At 42.0% G+C, this 27902-nt stretch overlaps 1 protein-coding gene across 3 annotated transcripts in view; it reads right to left on the bottom strand.

The window, feature by feature from the left end:
- Positions 1 to 27902, bottom strand: part of TJP3 (tight junction protein 3) — a 70728-nt gene that overhangs the window by 8843 nt on the left and 33983 nt on the right. For all 3 annotated transcript variants that reach the window (XM_007488895.3, XM_056822415.1, XM_007488894.3), the window contains exons 2-11: positions 18307 to 18363; positions 17768 to 17892; positions 16557 to 16659; positions 15930 to 16296; positions 8081 to 8184; positions 7630 to 7792; positions 5348 to 5456; positions 2903 to 2940; positions 2469 to 2541; positions 1777 to 1933 (exon numbers count right to left, since the gene is read on the bottom strand). In XM_007488895.3, coding sequence (XP_007488957.2) covers positions 1777 to 1933; positions 2469 to 2541; positions 2903 to 2940; positions 5348 to 5456; positions 7630 to 7792; positions 8081 to 8184; positions 15930 to 16296; positions 16557 to 16659; positions 17768 to 17892; positions 18307 to 18354 — 1287 coding nt within the window. In that variant the 5' untranslated portion in view covers positions 18355 to 18363. The remainder of the gene's footprint in view (positions 1 to 1776; positions 1934 to 2468; positions 2542 to 2902; positions 2941 to 5347; positions 5457 to 7629; positions 7793 to 8080; positions 8185 to 15929; positions 16297 to 16556; positions 16660 to 17767; positions 17893 to 18306; positions 18364 to 27902) is intronic.

The following is a 27902-nucleotide window of genomic DNA, read 5'->3' as shown; positions in this document are numbered from 1 at the left end:
CCCCATTTTATAGATGAGGCAACTGGGGCAGGTAGAGGGTAAAAATGACTTGCCCAGGGCCAGACCACTAGGAAGTCTCTGAAGTCAAGTTTGAACCCAGCTTTTCCTGACTCCATCCACTGAGCCACCTAGTGAGCCAGTCATGAATGCCAAGAATAGAAAAGGGACAATGACAGAACCAATGTGGCTTCAACAACACCAAGTTATGCCAGACTAACCTCTGTTCTCTGGTCAGGACTAATTAACCAATCAAAAAACATTTACTGGGCAGCTAAGCAGCTCAGTAGATAGCCAGATCTAGAGATGGGAGGTCCTGGGTTCAAATCTGGTCTCAGACACTTCCAAGCTGTGTGACCCTGGGCAAGTCACTTGACCCCCATTGCCTAGCCCTTACCACTCTTCTGCCTTGGAACCAATAAAGGATATTGATTCTAAGACAGAAGGTAAGGGTTAAAAAAAAAAGGACTAGTTTTTTTTTTCTTTCTGGTTGGTTCTAAAGAGCAGAAATACTAGCAATAGGTAGAATTTAGAAATAGATATTGGCTTAATGTTCTTGGGGGCAGCTTGTTGACTCTGGGGATTGAGAGTCAGGCCTAGAGATGGGAGGCCCCAGGCTCAAATCAGGCCTCAGACACTTCCTGGCTGTGTGATCCTGGATAAGTAAATCACTTAACCCCCTTCCCCCCCATTTACTGCTCTTCTGCCTTGGAACTAATATATAGTAATGATTCTAGGATGGGAGGTAAATGACTTCTTAATGATTAGAACCCCAAAGTGGAATGAATGGCTTCTGCCTCCAGATAATTCTAGCTGAGGAGCAGAATCTACTGGGCTACAATTGATACAAAAAAGGCAGGAGTGGCAATTATGGTCTCAGACAAAGCTAAAGTAAAAATAGATTTGATTAAAAGCAATAAGGAAGGAAATTACATCTTGATTAAAGGCAGCATAAATAATGAAGAACCATCACTACTTAATATATGTATCAAATGGTATAGCATCCAGATTTTTAAAGGAGAAACTAAAGGAGCTTAAGGAGGAAATAGATAATAAAACCATAATAGTGGGGAACCTCAACCTTCCCCTATCAGAATTAGACAAATCAAACTGAAAAATAAATCAGAAAGAATGAGGGAAGTGAATGAAATATTGGAAAAATTAAAGCTAATAGATATCTGGAGAAAATTGAATAGGATAAAAAGGAATATACCATCTTTTCATCAGCACATGGTACATATACAAAGACTGACCATGTACTAGGGCATAAAAACATTGCAAACAAGTGTAGAAAAGCAGAAATAATAAATACAATTTTTCAGATCATAATGTGATAAAAATCATCATTAATTAAGGGCTCACAGAGAGGCAAATTTAAAATTAATCAGAAATATAATAATCTAATTCTTCAAAACTGGTGGGTCAAAGAACAGATAATTCCAACAGAAAATGGGTTCCCTTCTCACTTTAAACAAAGGTGTGATGGGGATTCTTCAAGGATGGGTTGTAATAGATGGCTTCTGATGTGCCTTTCAAGTATGAAATTCTAATTTCTGTATGGTTCCCTCTTGGGGGGAAAGGGGAATGGAGCATAGCTTTCCCTCCAAATCAAAATAATTGAATGGGTACAGGCTAAAAATGCTCAGTAATCTGGCACCATACTCTGGTCTGGTCCAACACAAGGTATCTACCAAGCCATCACCAGGTTCTGAATGGACAGGGCTTTCTTCTCATCTCCCATCACCCCATCCTTCCCTGGGCCCACACTAGCCCAACTACCTGTAGGATCTGGTCTCCTTCCTGAATTCCTTGTCCATCTGCTGGGCTCCCTTCCTGTACGCCTGATACGAAGATGCCGACGTCATTGCCTCCAGCTAGCCGGAGCCCGATGCTGGCACCCTTGGTGAAGCGGACCACCCGAGTGTCTGGGCTATACCTGGCACCATGTGGGGGGGGGGTGAGGGTGGGAGGTGAGGGATTTTAGATGAAGGCTCACCAGACACTCAAAAGAGGCTTGGGCTGAGAGTTAAGAGAGTTGGGTTCTAGTTCTGACTCCAACAGTGATCCTGAGTAAATCCTTTCCCTTCATGGGGACCCAATTTCTTCATCTGTAAATTGAGAGGGGGCTGAGAATTTGGACACTATCTTCTAAAATCCTTTTTGACTCTCATATTCTATATCCCACAGGCCCTTTTTGGCTCAGACAGGGAATGAAATGTTAGAACTTGATGATATTTTTAGCAATCTACGCTCTCCTTTCTGAATCTGTTCCCTCATTTGTAAAACGAGGGGTTTGGGGGATGGGATGGTCTCTAAAGGCCTTGGCAGGTCATACATGGATTCCCTGGTCCCCAAGAATAGGTGGCCCAGAGTTCTTTTCAGCTAGAGCAACAGTGGCAAAGTAGGGGTGGTGAATATGTCTGTGTGAAGGAGGTGGTGGTATAGCAAGGACCCAAGGCCTGGATACTTACCCATCATCCTCTCTTTGGCTACTGGGGACCCGATAGATGTCATAGCTGCTTCTTCTTAGGTCCTCCTGGGTATCTGAAGGGGAAGAACCAGCCCTCCACTCTATTCTGCCTCCAGTCCCCTAGTTCCCTTTCCTTTCTCCTCCTCCCATCCAAGACCTCTCCATCCCCCCCAGCCCCAGCTCAGCCCCACTACCTCCAGACATGCCCCGAGCAATGCAGTTCCTAGAGCTTTCTCTGACGTCTTTTGAGCTCTTTATGGATGTTAAGATCTGTGCCGCACAGTCTCTCTGGACAGGTTTAGACCAAGCTAGCTGGTCTAGTTTGCCCTTGAAATCAGGTCAGTGAAAGCTCAGACAGCAGCTGCTCTCTCTCTCCCCAGACAAGGACCACCAGGGAGGGCCTTGTGAAAACTATGCAGCTGCCCTCTCACTCACCTGATTCCCGAAGGGGTTCTGGTTCCACTGACTCCTCCCTGGGGCAAACAGAAAATTAAGAGTCAGAGGGTTGAGGGCCAGCTTCAAGGAGTCCCCCAGGTGCATGAGAAGAGGGGTGGGGGGGACAGGAAAGAAGTTGAGGCCAGCAGTGACCCAGAGAGAGAATTTCTGAACAGACCACTTTGAACGATAAGGAATCATTTCCCCCCTCACTACCTCCCTTAAGCCTCTTTCCCCTGGAAATCGCTGGCCCCCCAACCTTCTAGCAGGTTTCCCCTTTAGCTTTCTGCCTGCTTAGTGTCCTTCCCTAGGGACCTATTGTTTTTTTAAAACCCACAGGAAGGGCACAGGAATTTGTCCCATATGGCTAGGGGGTCCAGAGTTTCTAAGTAGAGGTTATCTCTATTCATGATGATAAAGGACCAAGATGAGAGACCCACTCACATACGCACATTCTCATACTGTGGCTCTAGTATCTGCTAGGCCTTGTCATCATAGCTCCCTAAATATTTTTCTGGAGTTTATATATATATATATATATTAAATATTAATTAAAAGGAATAATTATTTGAAAATATAATTACATATGAATAAAATTGATATTTAATAGCAAATACCAACAAGTATAATAACAATCATGAATTCATGAATTTATAATTATTCATATAAATAAATGCTTGTACATTTATCAATAAAATTTTATGTATAATATAAAATGATATATAATAAGTATATAATAATATGGAATATAAATAAATATAAAAGATATACATATAAAATACATACATAGACAAATAAATAAAAATATTTTTCTGGTTTTATATATATATATATAATCATGCAAAACATATTTCCATATTCTTCATTTCTGTAAGTGAGTAATCTTATTCACTCTAAACCCCAATAAAACCAAAACTCCAAAATATAAACCCAAATAAACAATTGAAAAATTGTATGTTTCCATCTGCATTCGGATTCCAACAGTTCTTTCTCTGGAGATGGATAGCATTCTTTGTCAAAAGTCTCTCAGAATTATCCTGGATTCTTGTATTGTTCAAAGTAGTTAAGCCAACCACATTTGATCATTCCACAATATTGCTGTTTCTGTGTACATTTTCCTGGTTCTGCCTATTTCACTCTGCATCAGTCCATGAAGCTCTTTCCAGCTCTTTCTGAAATGATTCTGTTTATTATCTCTAAATATTGTTATCACTCCATGGAGACCAGAACAAGAACCTAGGGCATAACCCATCTGACCAGCAATACGAGTTGGGGACCCTTCTCATCTAGAACCTGCTTTCTCCCAATAACCAAACCTCCAAACTCATTCATTTGCTGTGGTCACAGAAAACTTAAAACAGACTCAAACTGGCAGACTTCACCAGAATTCCATCCTCGTATCTTTAACTTACACCACTAAGCTTTCAGCCCAACTTGAAAACTTTCTCATCATTGACTGACCACTTTTTCTACTTCCAGTCACTCAAACCCTAACTTTCAAATCTATGGAAATTCAGATTCCACCTTGTCACTAAAACCCCCAAACCAGCTGCTTTCCAGCCTCTTTGGCTCTCTTCTAGTTGGGGACTGGGGATGGTGCTGTCTTGTGAACTCTCTTCAATACTGTAAAGACTATTACCTGGTGACAGGGGGTGAGGAACTAGGCTAATGTTTCCCTTAAGAATAATCATTGTCAAGGGGCAGCTGGGTTACTCAGTGGATTGAGAGTCAGGCCCAGAGATGGGAGGTCCTGGGTTCAAATCTAACCTCAGATACTTCCTAGCTGTGTGACCCTGAGCAAGTCACTTGACCCCCATTGCCTAGCCCTTATCGCTCTTCTGCCTTAGAACCAATACACAGTACTGATTCTAAGACGGAAGGTAAAGGCTTAAAAAGAAAAAGAAGAATCACTGTCAGAGGTCACTAGAAGCAGACTATCCCTCCAAGGACAATGGACTAGGTTGAAGATACTGGAAACAGATAAATGCCAAGGCATTAGATGTTGATCAAGGTGGCTTCAGATACTTCCTAGCTCTGGACAAGTCTCTTAGCCTCAGTTGCCTAGTTCCTACTTTAGAACTGTGTAATTAGAATCTGCTACCCTAAAAACTACAATCCCCAGCAAAACTATGACACACTTCCTGTTGATAGGTGCTGACGTGGACAGGATATAAATTGGGTGGAGCCCCCCCCCCCCCATCTCCCTCCCTCCCTTCCTGTTTCAGCTTTGGTGGAGCGGGCTTTTTGAGCAGGTAGAAAAACTTAGTCATATGGTTCTATTTTGTCAAATAATAAACATTATAAAAAATAATACTTTAAGTATTGAACATTAATTTCAATCCTACAGAACTGATAAACAATATCGATTCTAGGACAGAAAATAAGGGTTAAAAAAAGAGAAGGAAACCGATCAAAAGATGAGTGTGTGGTGGGCGTGACACTTACGGGGGAGACTCAGTCCAGCTGGCATCAGAAACTCGCCGCTTGCCACCAGGTGGTGGGGGCACATGGGATGGGGGTGCTTGGGAGGGCTCCGAGCCAATGTCAGAGATGTCTATAACAGCAAAAGGTCAGTATCACAAGCAATCTTTCCTTGTCTGGTTTCCCCAAGCTATTTGTGCCTTTCAAAATGGCAACTCCTGAAAGGATCAATTCTACTGTACCAAGAGGATAGCGAGCCCACAAAGAGACCATCTTAAGATATTTGTGACTGAATTTGATTTGATTTAGTTCACTTTTAAGAGATCTACTTTGCACACAGCCCTCTGGTGCGCAGAGCTGGAGCAAAGATACAACGTTTACATCAAAATTGGTCCATCCCTTTATGTTTGTTTTCTAGCAGAGGGATGAGACACAAACACAGAACATTGTATCAGATCCTACATGATCAGGAGGGCAAACACTGATACTATCTACATGAGAGATTGGACAAAGGGGATCATTTCTCACTGAGGATATCAGAGAAAACCTCCTGAAGGAGATAGCACTTGAGTTAGGCTTCTAATAGGTTGGGGATGGAAAGGGGGCATCATCAGGATGGTTCCAAGAATCTGGTATCACATTAGCAAAGGAAAAGAGGTAGAGCAAGTACAAGGAGCCCACGAACGTATACAGAGTACCCCAGTTTAGATAGAATGCCGATTATAGTGTGAGATAAGGCTGGAAGAGTAGGTGGTGCCAGATGGAGGTGGGCTGTGGAAGCAAAGCAGAAAAGTCTGAACTTTATTTGGGAACAACCAGGAAGCCATTAAAGGATTTTGAGGGGGCAAAAGTGACATCATGAGACTTATGCAGAAGGAAGTTAAGTCTGACAGTGAATGACGGAGTATTCTTATGGAGAAGGGAGAAAAAAAGAAGTGGGGGAAAGGAACATGCATTTATTAAACATCTACTATATAGTGCTTTAACAAATTACCCCATTTGATTCTCAAAGTAACCTTGGGAGGGAGGTCCTAGGATCTCCATTTTACAGTTTAGTCAGTAAGTATTTGTTATTGTTAACATGGAATCTAGAAACCCCAAACTTTTAGCCTAGTAAGATCTGATGAACCCCAAGTTTTAGGACTAGCTTGTAAGTTGGAGACCCCAAAGCTTGTCCTCGTTCCCTGTTCCCATGAGAATCTGCCCTGAAGGGAATCTCAGGCTAGTAGTTTCAGACTGAATGATGGACCTTGAGGTAAAAGACAATCCACTTGAGGTGGAAGCTAAGCCCAAGTTGAGTGACTAGTGCAGTAGGCAGCACATCAGTCTCAAAAGCTGGAGGTCCTGAGTTTGATCCTTGGAAGGAGGGTGTGATATACTGGAAGAGGCTTCTGGAGACAAGACTCACTTGGCTTGAGCTTAGCCTCCACGTGAAGTGGATTGTCTTTTACTTCAGGGTCCATCATTCAGTCTGAAACTGCTAGTCTGAGATTCCCTTCAGGATGGATTCCCATGGGAACAGGGAACAAGGACAAGCTTTGGGGTCTCCAACTTATAAACTAGTCCTAAAACTTGGGGTTCATCAGATCTTACAAGGCTACACATTTAAGGTTTCTAGATTCCATGTTGACAGTACCTACAGGCACAGTGCTAAGTTCTGGGGATGGAAACTGAGGCTATACTAGGGCCATACAGACAATAAATGTAAGAGGTAGAACTTGAACCCAAGTCTTCCTGGCTTCAAGGATAGTTCTTTAACCACTAGTCCATGTTGTCTCTATCTTAATCTTTAACCCTGACTTCTTTCTAGCTGTAAACTCAATCTCCATCTGCCTGCAGGACTCCTCCACCAGCATGTCCCACCAGGGCCTTAAACTTAAAGGGAAAGAGAGCTGGATTTGGAGTTACTCATTCACTGAATGCTCTACATAATGTTCTAAGAGGATAAATTTCAAAGAAAATGCAAATTTGCATTATTCGGAGGTTCCTATAGAAATGAAACCACAGGTCCAATCTATCTTTTGTAGATAGCAGCAGTTGAAAGTATGGAGTGATGGAGATCATCAAAGGAGAGAGCACAGTGAGAGGAGGAATGAGGACAGATCTTTGGGGAACACAACCTTATGAGGCTGGGGAATAGGGGGAACCACTGAAGCAGGCAAAGAAGAGGTGGTTAGAGAGGTAGAAGAATGTAGAGTGTGGTGTGGTCCGGGAAGCCAAGTGAGGAGAGATGCTGAAGAGAAGGGGAGGCCGGTTGAGATTGAGGAAAAGCTGGTCCAGAGACCATGTTCCCCCCCACTCCTTACCATCCAGGTCAGAACTCTCACTGTCACTGTTGACTGCTGGGGGGATATTCACCAGGAACTGCCGATGATCCCTGAGCACCAGTAGAGTCAGCATCCCCTCCGACCTCTCAATCAACCGTCGAGTGTCATTCAGGGACAGGTTCTGGCTTGACACTCCATTTATCTGAAAGGTACAACCGGTTTGGCGGGGGGAAGATTGGGGAGAGGGACAAGGTTAAGACACATCAGATATGGAGGACACTAGAAAGAGACAATCTTCTGGGAGAATTCTGGAAACAGATCCTGGGAGGTGGTGGAGGGCAGCTTTCTTGGCCAGATTCAAGGGTATACAGATCCATGGGGGGAGATGAGGGTGGAAGGGAAAGAGTGGAGGCAGGTGAAAAGGGGGCAAATCTCCCCCCCCCTCCAGTTCCTACCCAGATGGTTCTGATTCACCCTTTCCAGGGCTCACCTTAAGGACAAGATCACCCTCCATCAGTCCCCTGCTTTTGGAGGCTAGACCTGAGTCTGCAATGTGCTTGATGAAAATCTGACTGCCAAGCTTCACACCAAACTCTGCAAAGGTGAAGGAATAAACTGAGACAGCATCCAAGTGGTGGTGAAGGATAGGGCACAGGAGGACCCTATGGGAAATAGGCTCCCCAGGAGGGTAAAAAGGATTGAAGCTTACCACCCTCTGAATGGAGATGGGGATAGGGAAGAATCACATCCATGGATGTGGCTGGGAGTTTAGGTCCCAGGATCTGGGCTCCCTCCAGTCTGAAGCCTCATCCCAGATATCTGAAGGACTAGAGAGCCCAGACAGGTCTTTAATGCACACTCAAGCATGAAGAGGTCTGATCCTACACGGAGGATGACCAGATGCCCCAAACTGCTCTGTAAGGGTCTTTGGTCAGAGACAGAGGCTTGGGCTTGGTAGTTGCTAATAATGGGGACGTTGACATCAGGGTGTTGTGAAGAAATTGAGATCAAGACAGCAAGTGGTTAATTGTGGGATTTGAATGAATCACTGACTCCCAGTCTTGTGGAGTGACTTGTTTTTGTGATTCAGTTCTGGAGCTTGCTCAGATCTCTTTCTATTCAGTTCTGGGCTTAGTCCAAATTCTGTCTTGTAAGAAAAATGGATTCAAGCATGAGAATTGGGAGAAAACCTGATTGATTTATTTCAACCTAGTCCTGCATGGCTTAGAAACTGGACCACCTGTATCTGCCATTTAGAGACCCTTAACCAAGGATGTAGGCTCTGTGGATCAGAAACTGTTAGATCCTGAGACTGACATTAAGTTCTCATAATTGTACATCTCAAGCAACCCATATGTCTTATCTGAAAACTGGTCCCATATTGACTAATCATTGTTTCCATGTTCCTTTAGATTGCATAACAGATGTTTGGGAGGACTGGACCTCTTTTTTTTGAATTCAGGGAATTGTACCTGTTCTCTCCCATCTTTCAATTAGAAATCAGATTTCCTAATATTGTATTATTTCCTTTTAATCAATCAATTCTTGGGAAAATGAAATACTTCATTTGATAAAAAAATTAATAAACTTGTCTTTAATGTATGCATGCCTGCCTTTCCCTGTACTGGGGTCAAGCCCTAATCTGTGGAAGGTCCTAATGGGGTAGGCAGCTGGCATGCACCACTTAATAAGTCAATAGGCTCAGATCACCTCTTTGTTTCCTGTCATCTCATCTTTTGCTCCTTAGAATTTTGGCAGTCAGGTCCAGTCAAGTCTGACCCTGATTGACAGTCTTCCAGAAGAACTCCCAAGAGATCTCTAGTTAATTTTTAACTGAGGCAATTCCTTTTTTTCATGAAAGACAACATCTGGAGGGTGGCCTTTTACTCTCAATTCCTACTTCTGGGCTAAGAGTAAGGATTAGGGATCCCTTCCCCATTTTTTCTCATTAAGATTTGCTAAATTTGCCCCAGAATGGGGTGGTTTAGAGTAAGCATGCCTCCTGAAGTTTGGGGTGGCCTGTGCAAGTGGGCTGTTTCAGGGTTGTCCCTGGATTTGGGGTACCCCAGGGTGTTTTAGGTTAAATTTAGTTTTTGATCCGGTTTTTTAATTTGGAGCTCTGGTTTTTGCCCCTGGAATTAGTGACCCCTATAAGTAGGGTGCATGGAGTTTTCCCTTAGAGATGGGAAGTTTGAATGAGGGTATTTTAGGTTAGCCTCTGGACCTGGGGTTGCCCTTGGAATTGGGTATTTTAGGGTTTTCAGAAGCCACAACAAAAGATGGGTTCCAACAATAGTAAGATACCTGCAGATTCCCTCGTGGATAGAATTTTGATAGCATGAGACCAGGGGATGTTCCTGATAGTTACCGGATAAGTAAATAGCACGTAATTGAGTTGTATAACATCTGATGGTAGTCTTGCCAGGCAGCTCTAAGTAATGGTTTTCTGCCCATCTCTCCCTAGAAGGGGATTCTTCTTTATATCCTATCCAAGTTTCTGTCTTATTGTTTTGTCTCTTTTTGTAAAATGTAGGATTTTTAAAAAGGAAAATGTAGCCAGTCTGGAAAACTGCTAAATAAGACTGTAGCGAAAGGGTTTAGTAGTCTGGGAAAGATTAATGAAGTTTCATACTTGAAGCAGTTGACCTATAAGGAGGACTAACTCCTATTTTAAGCTTCACTGAAAGATTAGGTTATCAGGAAGAAAAAACAAAAGGAAAGAAAAGAAAAAAAACCTTTAAGATATTTGCTGGCCATTGCAACATTGACCAGCCACTTTGGAATTACAGGGACAGTCACAGTGAAGTTTTGGGGGTACACTTTAAATTTGTTTTAAAGAAAAACAAGAATTAAATTCTGTAAAAGTTTCAAAAGTAAATAACACTTAGATCCAAGTAAAGGGTAAAAAAAAATGCATTTTGGAGTTTAAATTTACCTGGTCCTTTACCCTTCCTTGATGACGAATCGAGAAAAGACTGCTATGCCTTCTGACTCCCTCAGAGCAGAGACCTTCCTTCTCTGACCCTGTTAACCTCTCATCTCAAGATCAGGTTGCCAAATAAAGGTGTTGGGGGAAAAAAAGCCAGAAAATGCAGGGAAACAGCAATGATCCAATCTTAGAAATTTAGCTATGTGATCCTAAGCAAATCATTTTATCTGTTTGCCTCAGTCTTTTGGATCTGTAAAGAGGAAAATTATAAGGGTTCCTACCCACCTCCCAGGATTGTTATCCTGGGCCAAATGATATATGAATGTGAACTGTTAACACAGTGACTGGCATATGGGTAGCACTCTATAAATGCTACGATTGTTATTATTCAACTGAACACAATTGTTCTATACTTGATAACTCTAGAGCAGGTTTTAGATGTGATTAGTAAAAAAACACTAAAGGTGATAAGATTAATGATTTCTATCTAGGGTAATTGGGAAATGCATTCAGCTGAGATGATGTCATCTGACTGGTAATAAGTTTTGTTCCAAGTTTTAAATACTTGGTATTGTGTACGTTATTGGATTTCTCAATTCCCTTATATTGTGAAATCGGAGAAACCACAGTATCAGAAATGCTATTACAAAGATTTTTTTTTTAATCTGGATACTGAGAGATTATGAATTAAGCTGTTAAAAAGAATGTGACAAAAATATGATGGGATGTGTATTGCTTTAAAACAGATAATTGTTTATATACAAACATACACATATGTTTGACAAATGTTTTCAAAGAAAAAATTTTGGCTACCACTTATAAAAATTATGAATATGTATAAGGGTGATTTAAAGATATAACTTCAATACATTAATATGTCAATTATTTATGTATGTCTGAAACCCCAGAATATAGTTAGTTAATTTACAAGTAAAGGATAAATGAAATTGAACTATTAGGGAAATACAAAGTTAATAAGATTCAAGCCCCAAGTTGTGATTAGTGAGATTTTGCTATTTGAGGTAAAAACTCCTTGGGACTTTAATTTTCTCTTGCTTTGAGGTTTTTTTTTTTTTAACCCTTACTTTCTGCCTTAGTAACAACTCTAAGATAGAAGGGCAAAGGTTAGGTAAACAGGGCTAAGTGATTTGCTCTGTTTTCAGTTTTGATTAAAAGAATATTGTCTGAATTGTCATGAAGCCAAAAAGTAGAAAATGGCATGTGCTACAGTCTGTGAAAGGTTACAGAGATGTCTGGGTATCTGTGCTGGAAAGTTTTGGGGACGATCTTAGCATAGCCCAAGGTAGGATCCTCCTAACCCAGTATCCTTATTGTGCTATTTAAATTTCTTCAGCTGGTTAATCCTGAGCCTTTCTTTTAATATCCTGGGACTACATGATTGGCTGTCATGCCTGGAATCAAACAAAGCTAAAGGTGGCCCAGTTGTGACACTGTTATAACCAAGTTCCTTCTTTTGCTTTCATAGTAAATTTCAATAATCAGGGCAGGTGAACAGTGAAAGTTTTGTAACTATATTATACTAATTTATAATAGGATGCAAGTTTGGAAAATCTTACAATTTTTTCTTTCTGAAAAATAAACCTTTCCTTCTGTTTTAGTATTAATTCTAAGACAGAAGAGCAGTAAGGGTTAGGCAACTGGGGGTTGAACAACTTGCCCAGGGTCAAAAATCTTATAATTTTTATCTATCTTTTTGGTCAAATGATAGAGATGATATCGTCCCAAAAGGGAATTAAACAAAGTAATATGACAAAGATGCAATGTTAAATTTGGGAAAGCAAAAGGACTAGGTTGTTTCCCCTAAGAAACACATACACACACACGCGCGCGCACACATTTACATACATATATAACAATTTATATAATATATATGTATATATAATGGCTTCCAAATGTATTTAGTAAGGAAATTCAGGCTTTGTGTATGTTTTAATAATAAATTCTAAAGACTGGATTAAGGATATTGCATATAAAGTTGTATTAATAATGATAAAGAAAATGAAATTATTTCCCATTTAAATTTTTTTCTCATAATTTTAAAAGAAGAGTTCATTTTTACAGTTAAGATCTTCATGAAGTTTTTTCTTTAAGATTCTTTTATCAAGTACAAGGATTTAGTAAAGATAGAAATAGCAAGTGGTATAAAAAAATGAAATTCTCTTAAATTTTAGGTTTGGAAAACCAAATTTAAGAGTTTGTACTAGGTTGTATTGTTCCTGGGAGGTTTTAATCTAGGAATTTCTGCAAGTGCTATGGAACCAGAGAAGCAACGCACCTTTCAAAGCTGTCCTGAGACTGAAGCCAATTCTAGAAGACATCCAGGGACCAGACAACTTTTTGGGAATCTGAGACTTAAAATGTGCTGATGAAATGGATATTTGCAGAGGGTGTGAATCTTAAAAACTACTCAGACTGTACCTTAGAAGATTTGGTTTAGCTATTCCCTTATTGTTACAATGGAGATACTTGGTCTAACAAGAATCAGAAATGTCTTGGGAACTTGGAAATTACTCCACCCTACTCAGACAGTGCCTTAGGGGAAGATAAAGTTGTAAACTCCTGATTGAACAATGAAAGTCCCTAACTTATGCCTTATAGTAAAGCTAAGTCTATTTTTAGATCTAATACAAAAAGGTGTTAAGTACCTATAAAGGTTAAATTAATCACAAAAAGGCCAAGTAACTCACAAAAGGTAAGCTTAACAAAGAAGTGTGAAGTACCTCAGAAGATATAATCTAACTAGAGAAGGTAAAAATTAAAGAGTGGTGAGAACTAAGAATGGGCAGTCCTAGAAAAAAGCATCTACTGTGATTGGTAGATGTGAAAATTTAGGGGAGGTGACAGTTTAAATTAACTTTCTCTCTCTTTCCCCTAATTCCTTCTTTCTTTATTAATTAAAATCTCCATAAATCCCCAACTGACTTGGGTATTTTCATATTTGGGGATTTCCCATGGCGACCACTTATTTAGATTGTAAGTCAAAACACTAAAATTATCCTTACAAGGGTTATTAGAATACAAAGAGTCTTGATGTTAATACATTGTCTAGTCTTATTTTATGGTATTTATGATTATAAGTTTTAATGCTTACCTTGATGACATGCAAATTTCCCTTTTAAAAATTAGTCCACTCTGAGACCTAAATAGTTTTGTCTGTAACCTATATAATTCTGATCAGGAGCTAGTTTTTTCCCTTTCTGTTCAATTATAGGCCTGGTCCAAATTTTGTCTTGTGAGAAAAGTTTATTCGGCTGTGAGAGTGGGGGAGAAAACCTTATTTCATCCTTTGAACCTAGCCCTGCATGGCTGTATCTGTACCTGTTGTTTAGAGAACCTTAACCAAGAATCAAGGTTATATTGACAGAAATGCAGCCAGATCCTAAGACTGAAGAAAGGAATTTTCTTTTAATTGTACATTTCTTCTTCTTTTTTTAAACCTTTACCTTCCATCTTAGAATCAATACTAGGTATTGAAGGCAAGAAGAGTGGTAAGGGCTAGGCAATGGGGCTCAAGTGACTTGCCCAGGATCACACAGCTAGGAAGTGTCTGAGGTCATATTTGAACCCAGGACCTCCTGTCTCTGGACCTGGCTCTCCATCCACTGAGCTGCCCAGCTGCCCCCTTCATTGTACATTTCAAGCAACCCATATGTCAGTTCTGAAAACTGGCCCCAAATTGATCAATCAGGTATTGTTTTCCATGTTCCTTTGACTACAGCAGATATTTGGGAGGAATGAGATTCCTCTTTACCCAAATTCAGGGAATTGTACTTGTTCACCCCAACTCCCAAATTGGAAAATCCCTAATCTTTCATCCAATTAGAAATCAGATTACCTAATGTTATATTGCTTCCTTTTAACTGATTGACCTTATTGTTTTTAGTGTATAAAAGTCCATCTCGCCCTATATTAGGGGTCTAGCTCTAAACTGAAGAAGAGGTTTGATCTGGATTTGTTAGGTAACGGGAATTAGGCATTATCTAATAAATCAATAGGCTTAGAAGATCAAGCCTCTATTTCCTCCCACGTCATCGTCTGTTTGTTATAATGTTTCTCAAGAATTGAGACCACTCATAGGAGAGGTGGAAAAGACCTCAAAGATCATCACTGTGCTAGAGTGGAACACTGCCTCTGATGGCACAAGGCCTGGATTCAAATTCTTTGATATTCATTCCCTGTATGAGCTTGGGCAAGCCATTTACCATCCCTATGCCTCACTTTTCTCCTTTGCCAAATGAAGGGTTGGCCCAGATGACCTCTACATCCCTTGCAACTTTAGTTTAACACTTTCATTTTACCAAACAAAGCACACAAGAGTTGGAAGGTATTGTAGAAAGATTATCGGAGTCCTTAATGCTTTGCTAAAGATGAAACTGAAGCCCAGGCAGGTGCCCAGGTGACTTGCCCAAGGTCAGAAGATGAGCTGTTCATAAAAGCTGGGACTCTAATCTAGTGTTCTTTCCACTATCTTTGATGCTCTGTCTCTGTTTTGGATAGCGGTCTCAGGTCAATCTTGAACCCCTTTCATACAGGATAGGTTAAGGGCAAACTATCAGAACCACCCTTTGCCTGCTTCTGCCCCATCAAAGTCAGACTAGTCTAGCATGGGAACTTGGTGGCATTGAGTGAGAAGGGCAGGGGAAGTGGTTGCTTTTAGAGCCGATGACTTGAGGGGAAGGCAGGTGGCTATGTGTCCGTGTCCCCACTCTATACACCTGGCCTCACTGAGATCAACGTAACTATGGGGAAGACAACTGCCTTCCCAGCCTCAGGGAGAATGACCCAGCAGGACAATGCACCTGCCTTCCACAGGGACACTCCCCTGGCACCCAGAGTGATAATAACAACTCACATTTCTCCATTGCTTTAAGGTTTATAAAGATGTTTCTTCAAAACAAGCAGAGGAGGTAGGTTGTACAAATATTAGACCCATTTTACAGAATTACGAAAAATTGGGGATTAAAAGATAAGTGATTTGTAGACACTAGTTGTGTGATCTTGGGCAAGTTATTTAACCCACATCAGCCTCAGTTTCCTTATTTATAAACTTGGGAATAACAGCACCCATCTCATAGGGCTGTTGTGAGAAACAAATGAAAATAAAATGGGATATAAAATTGAACTCATCTTATTATTATCTCAGATCACAATTAAATGGCAAAGCCAGGATTCAAATCTAGATTTTCCAACTTTAAGGTCAGGGCTCTTTGGCTTGAGAGGGTGGACAGCTGGGCATTGATCATCACAGCACTTGTACCAATGTTCTGATTTGGGCACTAACATTCCAGAATCTATCCTAGAGTCCCCAGAGGGGACTGATGTCAGATGTCATCACATCAGTGCCTTAGTCCATTTTCAGATCCACCCATAAATTCAGAACCTTCCTCACCCTCGCTTTCTTTCTTCTTCACCAACACTGACTCCACTGGCTTCATCAATACATCATGCCTGGGTAGTCTCTTAAAACCAGACACCAGTGCCAGACCATTGGCTCCATCTGGATGATCCAACCTTCTCTCCCGACTTTGACCTCTACGGCTGCCAGCTCGACTCCGCCGCCGAGAACGCTCAGTCCAGCTGTGGCCTGAGCTGCGTTCACTGGATGAGTCGCCCTCATAGCCTCGACTATGGTCTAATTCCTCCTCGTCCTGGTGGCCTCGGGGTGGCCCCTGGTTCTGTGGACTGGGGCCCAGGCTTGAAGTGGGATAGCTGGTTTTGGTGGTAGGTAGCTGAATTTTTCGAGGTCTTTTTATGGTCTGGTTTGGGTGGATGATGGAGAAAGAAAAGTAGATCGAAACTTGACCCACCTGAGTCTCAAACCCATAATCCCATCTTTGCCCCTTAAGCACTGGTCTCTGACTACTGCATGCTTTAGTCAAAAACCACGATTTGCTTGTTTGGGGATGGACCATGCAGCCCCAAGTAACTCAGACCAGCAAACTTAGAGGTCTGATACTGTACCTTGCATGCCCACCCACCATCCCTGTCCTCCCGCCTAGGACTGGGGCTAACTCACAACATTGGCAAATTTGGTGCAAGACTTGAGGGTCTGTATGGCAAAGGTAGAAGACACGTTCTCCATGGAAACCCCATTCACCATAACAATATGGTCTCCAGTCCTGGCAGAGGAGGGCAACATAAGTCTGAAGCATAGCCACTGGCAAGACAGTTGCTATTTCTTTTAAGATCTTGGTTAGGGAGTTTTAGAGGTAAGGGATCCAGGGGCAGTTGGAGTAGAGATCTTTCTTTCTCAGTGAATTTCAATCACACTTCCTCTCCTTCTATTTCTGCCTCAGTTTCTTTTCATCCCCAACCTCTTTCTTTTTTTCCTTCAACCCCTCTTTCTTAATTGCTCCTTCATTCAGCCCTTCTCTGTCTTTCTTCTTCTCTGGGTCCTTCTCTTCTCTGTTTCTCTCCCTCTTTCTGTCTCAGTCCTCTCCTTCCTTCCTTTCTTCTCCCTCTCTTGCTTTTTTCATTCCACCCTCTCTTATGATCTCAATCATTTCCCTCCCAAGGGTTTGTTTACCAGTTATGGACCAGGTTGGCAGGGCAAGGCAGAGCCATGGGTCGGCTGCTTTGATGGCTTTAATGGCCCCAGTTACAGTGAGTGGTGTTAAATGATACCCCAGTCTCTCCCAGGGGCCCTCTTGGTAGCTGAGAAGGGAGGGAAAGACAAGGAGGGGAATCTGAGCCTGCTAATTCCCCTAGGATAGTTCTAGGTTCACTGTGATTGAGAGAAGACCTTGCTGCTAACAAAAAAAAAATTGTTTTAGGGACTCTTGCTTCAAATGCATTTACAGATCCTTCTTGTTCCTGGTTTGAAAATCTCTGAAGAAGTGTTGACTGACCTGGGAAAATGCCAAGGAATGAATCTGGGTGGGGCCTTAGGAGGCAGAATATTGGAACTAGGAGCACTGAAACATAGATTGTTGGCATGCAGAGGGGCCACGGGGCATGGAAGGTTAGAGCTGGGAGGGAGCTTGGAACATGGAACATGATAAGAAACTTAAGGACTCTCAGGGAAAAATCTAGTCCAATTCCCTTATTTTACAAATGAGGGAACAGATATCTAGAGAGAGGAAGTAAATTGCATGAAGTGACACAGGGAATCAATGTTCGAGCCAACCCCGGAATTCCTGACTCCAATTCAAGGGCTCTTTTCCCTGAACTAACATCATGTCCTCTCAATGCCAACAGACTAGGTTATCCTCCACCCCAGCTACTCACTGCAGCCTGCCCACAGCTGGTCCCCCTGGCACCACATCTGATATCACCACTGATCCATCATGGCTGACACCACTGGGTCGGTCCCGGCCTCCTGAAATGGCAATTCCAAAGCCCCTTCGAGGATCCTAGAAGGCACAAGAAAGTTCCCAAGAATCATGGGATGTTTAGAGGTGAAAGGGACCTTAGGTAGGGGCCCCCTCACTTTATAGACAGTTAACTAAGGCCCGTAGAAGGGAAGTAATTTGCCCAAGGTCATAAAGCAAGTATAGAACCAGGGCCAAAGTCCAAATTTCCTAATTCCAGGACCAGTATCCTTCAAGGTTAAGCTCAAGTTCTGGTTCCTTTGTTCTTCTGAGCCCTCATGGGACTCTCCATGATGCTCACTAGGCTTTGATTTGATCACAAATGGCCCAAGATGTCAAGTCAGAGTAGGAGTTCCCCATGGGCAGGACCTAGGAATCCAATGGCACTCAGGAAGGTCTGGTGGTGAACTGTTTGGAAAATGGAACAGAAAGCCATTGGCCATCCACGTAACTCACCCTACTCAGTGTGGTTGTGTGCTGCTCCCAGATGGTCATCTCCTCCATGTCCAACACCTGTGGTAATAAGAGACAACGGGACACATGTGAGGACATCAAGGCCCAGGGCTATCCCAGGGAAAACCAGTCCAACTCAGTTCTCAGTTTTGGCTGGAAAAGTAAGTTCTCTCTCTCTCTTTCTTTTTCTGTTTATTTTTTTAACCCTTACCTTCCATCTTGGAGTCAATATTGTGTATTTGGTTCCAAGGCAGAAGAGTGGTAAGGGCTAGGCAATGGGGGTCCAGTGACTTGCCCAGGGTCACACAATTGGGAAGTGTCTGAAACCAGATTTGAACCCAGGACCTCCCATCTCTAGGCCTGGCTCTCAATCCACTGAGACACCCACCTGCCCCCAGAAAAGTTCTTTAGACATGCTCTTCTGGCTAGAAGGCCCTAGGAAGGGAGGAAGGGGTCAAAAGAGAAGAGGAAGGGTTTGATAATTTTTGGGAACTGCAGTGGTCCAGACATGGACCTCTGCTCACTCTGTCCCTTGCAATCAGACCTCTAGGCCTAGCTGCTTTTAACTCAGCCCTCGATAGCCAGCAACATCCAGGATCTCTGCTTACCATCAAACCCAGATTGGGATGTGGACATCTTCTACCTTTTGTCCACAGAATGACAATGAAATCAGCTTGATTTTGAGATCAGGGGCTCTGCTTCAATGGCTACTGAGAAAAGTATGACAATCTACCATTCAACGACTAGCAAGTTCTTTTTTCCTTCTTTTCACAGGCCTGCCCAAGGAGATGCTTCCCTCTCTTATTCCCTCAAACTCAAACACGTCAGACCTATTTTTCCTATTCCCTCTCCCACTCTGCTCTCTGGAATCTGTTCTATTGCTAACAAACTGCCTTTCTTAGTAGATCTTTTCCTCTCAGGTTTCTTCCAGTACTTGGTAATCATGGGAAACCTGGTTTCCCCCAGTAAATAATGCATCCCTGGCTCCCTTCTCCAGTGTGGAAGGTACATCTTATCTCATGCCCCGGGACATACTGGGCCAGGAGCAGAAGGCAGCAGGCTCTTTGCTGTTCATGGCTATTTCCAGACCTTCTTTCTTCCTGTCATTCAGCAACCTCTTTGGGAAGGTTCATTTTGTCTTCTTATCATAGCATCTTATTCAGTTCCTGGTGACAATACCCTCAGGAAATTCTCCTTCCTTCAGTCTCCTGGCTTTCTGGACTTCAAAAGGAGATTTTCTTCACTGCTGGCTTATAGTGAAACTTCTCTTGGTGTCTGGGATCTCCTTTCCCTGGATCAATCTACCCTGCCCCACTTGCAGCCTGCTCCCCCTGGAACATTCCTCTGCAAGACCTGCCCATTCTTCCTTCTGCTATGGGAACCTTCCTCTGCCACCTTATTTTTCCAGTTTCCTTTTGTGTGCTGTCTTTCTGCACTGGAATATAAGATCCTTGTGGGCAGAGGCTGTTTTGTTTTTGATACCATACCCTCAGCACTTAATCCAGTGCTTGGTATACAGTAGGGGCTTACTGAATGCTCACTGATTGTTCCAGACCACCAATCATAAAGGGGCAGATAGGGGGCAGCTGGGTAGCTCAGTGGATTGAGAGCCAGGCCTAGAGACGGGAGGTCCTGGGTTCAAATATGGCCTCAGACACTTTCCAGCTGTGTGACCCTGGGCAAGTCACTTGACCCCCATTGCCTAGCCCTTACCACTCTTCTGCCTTGGAGCCAATACCCAGTATTGATTCTAAGACAGAAGGTAAAGGTTTAAAAAAAAATAAAGGGGTAGATGGAGCCTTTAAAAGACATCTAGTCAAGAACTGTGGGAGTAGAAACACAGAAGAAAAATAACTGCTTGATCACATGGGTCGATGGGGATATGACTGGGCATGTAGACTCTAAATGATCGCCCCAGTACAAATATCAATAACATGGAAATAGGTCTTGATCAATGACACATGTAAAATCCAGTGGAAGTACACATCAACTATGGGAGGGGGGTGGGAAGACAGAAGGGAAAGAACATGAATCATTTAACCATGGAGAAATATTCTAAATCAATTAATTAAATAAAAAATTTCAAATAAAAAAGTCTTTCTTTTGACAAAGGAGAAAATAGCCCCAAAGAAACTGAGACATCCCCATCTCCCCCAGTTCAGCTCTGAACACTAAGTAGATATTTAGTAAATTAAATAGTAATTGAATCAAATTAGTCTGGGAGGCAATGTGATCTTATGGAAAGAGCACTAATGTTAAAGGAAAGTGACACTGGCAAGGGGCAGGTAGGTGCCACAGTGGATAGAATGCCAGATCTGGAATGAAGAGGACCTCATATTTCAAATTCCTAGTTGTGTGACCCTGGGCAACTCACTTAACCCCATTTGCCCTTCTGCCTTAGTTATTACTGAGACAGAAAGTAAGTGAAGAAAGAAAAAAGAAAGGGAGGGAGAGAGGGAAAAGAAAAGCGACTCCGGCTTTCTTGCTCTTCTTGGAAATAGATGCTCCATCCCACAACACTCTGCTTTTGCTCTGGCCATCACCCAGGCCCAGAAGGCTCTCCCTCCTCATCTCTACCTTTTGACTTTCCCATTGCCCTTAAAGTCCCAGTTAAAATCCAACCAGAAACTTTCCCCCTTATGCTAGTGTCTTTAAAAAAAAAAAACCAACCCTTACCTTCTGTCTTAGAATCAATATTGTGTATTGGTTCCAAGGCAGAAGAGTGGCAAGGACTATACAATGGGGCTTAAGTGACTTGCCCAGGGTCACACAGCTGGGAAGTGTCTGAAGCCACATTTGAACACAGGACCTCCTGTCTCTGGGTCTGGCTCTCAATTCACTGAGCCATCCAGCTGCCTCCAATGCTAGTGTCTTGCCTCTGTGGATTATCCAATTTGTCCTCTCTACATTTTGTTTATATATCATTGTTTAAATGTTGTCTCTCCCATTAGATCGAACTCCTTGAGGAGCAGAGATTGTCTTTTTCCTTTCTTGGTATATATCCCCAGTGCTTAGTACAGGATCTGGCACACAGGAGGCACTTAATACACTTTATTGACTGATTGAAAGAAGATAAATCTCAAATCCTTCCCTGCCTTCTTGCTAATTACTGTGGCTACAAAGAAAGGAAAAATCCTTCCTGTTGATTGGAAATGTAATACAATATTACTATGCTGTAAGAAAGAATGATGAATTTGATGAATACAAGGAAACACAGAAAGACTTCTAAGAACTCACGTGGCAAAGGAAGCAGAGTCAAGAATGACTTCTATGGTGCAAATGGAATGGAAAGACTGGCAACCAGCAAAAGTGAATGTGGCAGAGTTTCAGAACACAAGCAGGGCCAGGAAGAACTATGAGGAGACTCCTCCTCTCACGGCTTTGTAGAGCTCCCTACACGTAAGGGACCTTTTATAAGGTCCCTTACGTGGGGAACATTACAGACATTCTCAGAGAACATGTAGAGGAAATGCCTTCCTGAAACTCGAAGGGGAAAGTGTCACATACATAGATAATAATTATAATACATGCTATGTGAATTAGGACAGTGTGACATGATGGACAGAGACCTGTCCTCATTGGCAGAAAGACATGATTTCAAGTCCTGCTACTGATATGATATATGTATTGAGAGATGATGTAGTGCCAATTGGTTGATAAAATATTTATTATCAAGTGCCTTCTATGTGCCAGGCACTGTGATAAGAGTCAAGTATCATGAATAGAGGGCTAGTTCAAATCCTGCCTCTGACATGTATAGGATGTGTGACCCTGAGCAAGTCATTTAACTTTTCAGGGCCCCCAGATAATTCACTAAGACTATAAGGGACAGAGCAGATACTTATCGATAGTTGTAAAAGGAGTCTAACAACTAAAGTTCCCTACAACAAATAGGAGGAAAGGTACATTAGAAAATATTAAACATGGTGATGGAATACTATTGTGCTGAAAGGAATAAGGAACTGGAGGAATTTCATGTGAATTGGAATAGCCTTCAGGAATTGATGCAGTGAGAGGAGAAGAACCAGGAGAACATTGTATACAGTGACTGATACACTGTGGTACAATCGAATGTAATAGACTTCTCTACCAGCAGCAATGCAATGATCCAAGACAATTCTGAGGGACTTAGGAGAAAGAACACTATCCACATCCAGAGGAAGAACCGTGGGAGTAGAAACACAGAAGAAAAACAACTGCTTCATCACATGGGCTGATGGGGACATGAATGGGGATGTAGACTATAAATGATCACCCTGGTGCAAATTATCAATAACATGGAAATAGTTCTTGATCAATGACACATGTAAAACCCAGTGGAATTGCTTATTGGCTACGGGGGTGAGGAGGTGAGGGGGGGAAGGGAGGGAAAGAACATGAATCATGTAACCATGGAAAAATATTCTAATTAAATAAAATTTTCAAAATTAAAAAAAGTATTAAACAAAATGCTTTGAGGTTCAATGAGAAAGGTTGATGAGATAGAAGTTACTAGAATGAGGTTGTATGAGGGAAGACACAAGTATTTAGGATTAGAGAGATAATGGTCCTGTAGTAATTGCCTGCCTAAAGCTACAGTTAAAATAGTGTCAGTTCTGGGTGTCACTTTAAAAGGAGATGAAAAATGGGCTCATGTCTAGAAGGAGAGGGAGAGGCATGGAAAAGTTGACTAAAAATTCATGGCAAAATAGATGAGTTTTGTCTAACTTGGCCCCAGGGGATATAGCAGGGAACAAACAGGAAAACAGCTGAGGTGAAAATTTTAGCTCCATACAAGGAAAAATTTTCTCATCCCTAGAGCTTTCTCAAAGTTGTACGGGCTGCCTTGGTGGGTGCATTTTCTCTCCTTGGAGGATGACGAGAGAGAAGGCTGGATGATCAATTGTTGTGAATGCTCTGGAGATTCCCATTCAGGGACCCATAGAAAGCCTCTCAAGGCCTTTCTACAAGGACTCAGGGAAGGAATCAAAGGGCAGAGAAAGAAGTCAAATGGCTGTGCATTTGGAAAACAAGTGAAGTCAAAAGCTTGGCTTCCTTGTCTTTTTTTTTTGTTTGCTTTTTAACTTTCCTCACCCTGGGGAAAGCTGTAAGGTCTCCATCAAATAGCCTATTTTTAGCCAGGCCAGAAGCAGGAGGGAAGGCAAGTGGGCAGTGAACACAATGGGGTGAGGCCTGGAGAGATCAGGTGAGCAGCCACCCCTGGCTGATATAGAAACTGATTAGAACCCACCTGTGAAAACAACTCACCAGAGTCAAGAAAGGAAACAAACACAACAAGCCTCAGTGGGGCTCAGGGGCTCAGATTTTACTTTTCTGGACCCTGGGTTTCCCACCGAGGTTCTTTGGGCTGCCGTATTCCCATATTCCTGTCTCAGAGAACATAATTCATCAAAGCACCTACGTCTTTTTTTTAGAACTGATGTGTAACCACTTCACCATCTTGTACTTGGGAAGAGGATTTTTTGGAACCCAAGTGCAGGAGTTTACTTTATCCCTTTCAAAGAGCTGCTATCTTCCTCATTTACAAGATCTTGTTAGAGCTAGAAGAGGCCTTGCAGATAACTTAATCTAATCTCCTTTGACCAGGGTAGAAGGTAAGGCCCAGAGGGAAGAAACCATTTGCCCCAAGTTGCTTGGTGATGACCCCAAGACTAGAAACACAAAATTGTTCCCAGGAAAGGATTTAGAAGATCTCATATCTGGCAGAAAAATTAGGAGTTATCTTGTTTAATCTCTTTTGGGGAAAGGATTTGGGTTTTTTTTAATTGAGAAAAAAACTAAACAGTGAAGGATGACATTGGGGTGGGTCTTGGGAGAAAAGACTGAATTTATGACTGTTTCTTGCTCTTGGAGAGGTATTTATTTAGTAAAACCTCCTATAAACTGGTCATTCATTCCACCAACTTTAACTAAGCACCTACTATGTGGCAGGCTAGGACCTTGGAATGCAAAGACCAAATAAATAAATAAATAAATAAATGAAATCAGTCCCTGTCCTCAAGGAGTTTACATCCTATTGGGGTGGGATAAAATAAACACAGATAAGTAAATGCATAATATGCATTTATAAATAAATTAAATATAAATAAAATGCAAAAATAAGAAATGCAAAATATTCATAAAGTAGTTTCAGGTGGGGGTGGGAAGGTACCAGTAGAGGGGGTGGGGGAAGGATAGGATTTGAGGGGTGTGCCTCAAATAGGAGCTAGGACTTAAGCTGAGCCTTAAAGGAAGCTGGGGTTTCCAAGTGGAGCCAGAGAAAGTGTGTACAGGCATGGGCGATCACCTGTACAAAAGCAGAGATGGAAGATAGAATGTCATTTGTGGGGATCAGTAAATAGGCTGGTCTGGCTAGAATGGAGGGTGTGTTTAAGACTTGCTTCAATTGCCATCTTTTACACGAGGCTTTTCCCAGTTCTTCCAGTTGTCAGTACCTCCTTTCCCAGTTCCCTTCCTCCATAACCTTGGACCTAGTTTATAGATATTTAAATATATACGCATTTGTCTCCCTCCATAAAACCTAAAACTCCTAGAGGATGGTACCGTTCTGACCTTGTCTTTTATTTCCAGTGCCTGGCATATGGTTGGGGCTCACTAAATACTTGTGGATTCTTGCATGAAGATGTACAATAAGGTTGGAGGTGGGAAGTGAAAGGCTTTGCTTTAAAAGCTAAACAGAGTTGATATTTTATTCTAGAGTGCACTGGGGGGCTCTTGGAGCTTCTTGAGCTAAGGAATAACCCCTGTATTTTTTGAAAATCACTGATTGCTATGTGGAGACAAGGCAGCAGGGAGCAATAGTACAGTTTGAGAGGGGATGGTCTGGGAACACTTTAATTCCTTCTTGACACCCCTTTTCATTCAGAACCTCTTTTGAGTCTTTTTTGGGACCAGATCTCTTCCTTCCTAGGGAAGTACAGGGAACAGCCCATGAGAGACTCTATGAATGTAGCTCATCACTTTTAGTCTAGAGATGATCAAGGAGACTTGAGCGATTTGTCCAGGATGGCACAATCAGTACATGCATCTGGGGGAGCCTGAGACCTCAGCCTCCCAGTTCTCTATCTACCATGTCAGCCTACCTCTCTGCTTTCTTCATTAGGCTTTTTTCTTCCATCTTAGAAGATGAGGTGGATCTCTTCTTAACAAAAACTCATGTTTCACCTCACCTCCCCAAACCAGGATTGTGCTGGTAAATGTTTAACTGGCTCTCCAGAAAAAATAAACAGTAATCTACATGGGATATACTTTTAAATTTAATCTGCATTATTAACATTTTTTCAATCACTTTCTCCTCTAGATAATTAACATTTAAGTCCTGATTTATAACCTTTGAAATGGTGGTGGTATAATGCTCACACTGAAAATTTAACAATGGGCTCTTGCTGGGAGTTGTCTCTAGCCAACTCAAGTCCCTGTCCGGTCCCCCTCCCCCAAATCTCATCACTTTAATCTCTTCTAGGAGTTTGTTCTATTCCTGGATAATCTCCTTTGTCCCAAAGGCCCTTCAATCGCTCCCTCTAGGTTGATTCCTTTCTCTCTGCCTCCAGAGAGGCCCAAGAGAGTCTCCCCCTTCCAACAAACCCAAAATGTTTTCCAGACATCCTTTCCCCTCCGCCTCAGAGCCCCCTTTCTTGCTGGAGATTCAGCTCTCCAGATCCCCTTTTCATTCTTTTACTACCTAAAGTCTGGCCCTAACTGCCTCCACTTCCTCACCCCTGCCTCACTCTCCACTCTGAAGTCTACTTTTTACTCTGTAGGACTTAAACTTGGAGTTATTGATATTAATTTAAATTTTAATTAAATTTAAATATTGATATTAATTTAAATCTTACAACTCCAGCTACTGAAGCTTCTCTCTCCCAAAGCCCTTATCCTACTTCATCTGCAGTATTAAGACTATGTTAAAGGGAAAAGGACCTACTTGTACAAAAATATTTATAAGAGCAAAGATTGTAGTGGCAAAGAACTGGAAACTGAGGAGACATTCGTTAATTGGGGAATAGCAAAGCAAATTGTGGGACATGTTGGTGATGGTGTACTATTGGGCTATAAGAACTGGCAAGCAAGATGATTTCAGAAAAAGCTGGAAGGATCTGCAGGAACTGATGCAGAGCTAAATAAGCAGAACTGGGAGAACATTATACACAATAATAACAATATTGGGCAATGATTATCTGTGAAAACTTGGCCACTCTCAGCTATGCAAGGATCTGGAACAATCCTGAAAGACTTATATGCCTTTCACGACCTCCTGTGTATTATTTAAATACATCACTGTATTTGTTGTTTTATTTGGGGGTTTTGGTTATGTAGGAATATTCTCTTACAACAATGATCAAACATGGAGTATGTTTTGCATGACAATAAAATAAAAAATTTAAAAATAAAAGACTATGCTGACTAGCTTTTCCTCCATATATCTTTGCTTTCAGAGATAGGCGGTCCTCTCTTTGTTCTCCCCTCCAGTTAGTCTTTCCTTGGTTCCTCTTTTTCCTCCTGGTCCTGGCCTCTACCCTTAGGAGGAAAGATAGGATTTCCTCAAATGACTTTCTGTTTTTCCCTCTGAGCTCTCTCCCTTCATTAGCTCACTCAGTTCTTGGGTTTCTATGATCACCTCCATGCAGATGATTCACAGATCAGGTATTTTTCCACCTCCTCTTTTTGAGTTCCAAAGTTCCAGTGAAGCACCTCCCATGGGAAAATCCTACCAGTACCTCAAAACTTAACATAGTTTAAACAAAGTACATTTCATTTCTACTCCCCAGGCCCCAACATCCAAACATTTGCCATACTCAATGACTCAGGCTCCATCTTTCCTCTCTAGTTCCATTGCTACTGCCCTAACTAACTGCTCCTCATCACTTTGCTAGCCTTGCCCTCCTTCCTGTAGATCCTGCAGGAACTGCCAGTGTTATCTTCCTAATGCATAAGAAGTATATAGCATAGAATGTGGAACTTAGAATCAGGAAGTCCACGGTTCCTAGCTCGCCTTGGACACTTTACTAGCTGTGTGAGCCCGGGCAAGTTATTTAACCACTCTCAGCCTGAGTTTCCTCTTGTAGGATGAGATAATAGCACCACTTCACAGGGTTGCTGAGACATCTCCAACTCAACTTGTCTAAAACTGAACTCATCTTTTCCTCTATACTTTTCTCCTCTTCCAGATTGTACATTTCTGTCAAAGGCTCCATCATTGTTCTGGTCTTTAAGGTTTATAACCTTGGCATTATCCTGGACTCTTGATTCTCCCTCAACCCATATATTGGATCACTTGTTAAAGGTTGCCATTTCTACAACCCTAACATCTCATACTCGATACCTTCTCTCTACCCAGCTACCATTTTAGTTCAGGCTCTCATCATCTCTCTTCTCTCATCATCTCATTATAATGACAGTTTCCTAATTGGTCTAATTCATTTTTTTCCTCCTTTTTAGTCCATTGTACACAGTAGAGCCAAAGTCATTTTCCTCAAGCCCAGATCTGACCCTGTTACTCCTTTTTACTCAACCAAGCTTAGTGGCTTCCTCTTGCCTCCAGGGCAAAATATAAATGGCTGTTTAGCTTCTACAGCCCTGTATAACCTGATCTCAACCTG

This window comes from Monodelphis domestica, chromosome 3 (genome assembly GCF_027887165.1).
Source record: "Monodelphis domestica isolate mMonDom1 chromosome 3, mMonDom1.pri, whole genome shotgun sequence".
Taxonomy (NCBI): Eukaryota; Metazoa; Chordata; class Mammalia; order Didelphimorphia; family Didelphidae; genus Monodelphis; species Monodelphis domestica.
Note: the sequence above shows the minus strand (reverse complement) of the source record. Positions and strands in the feature narration are given on the sequence as shown.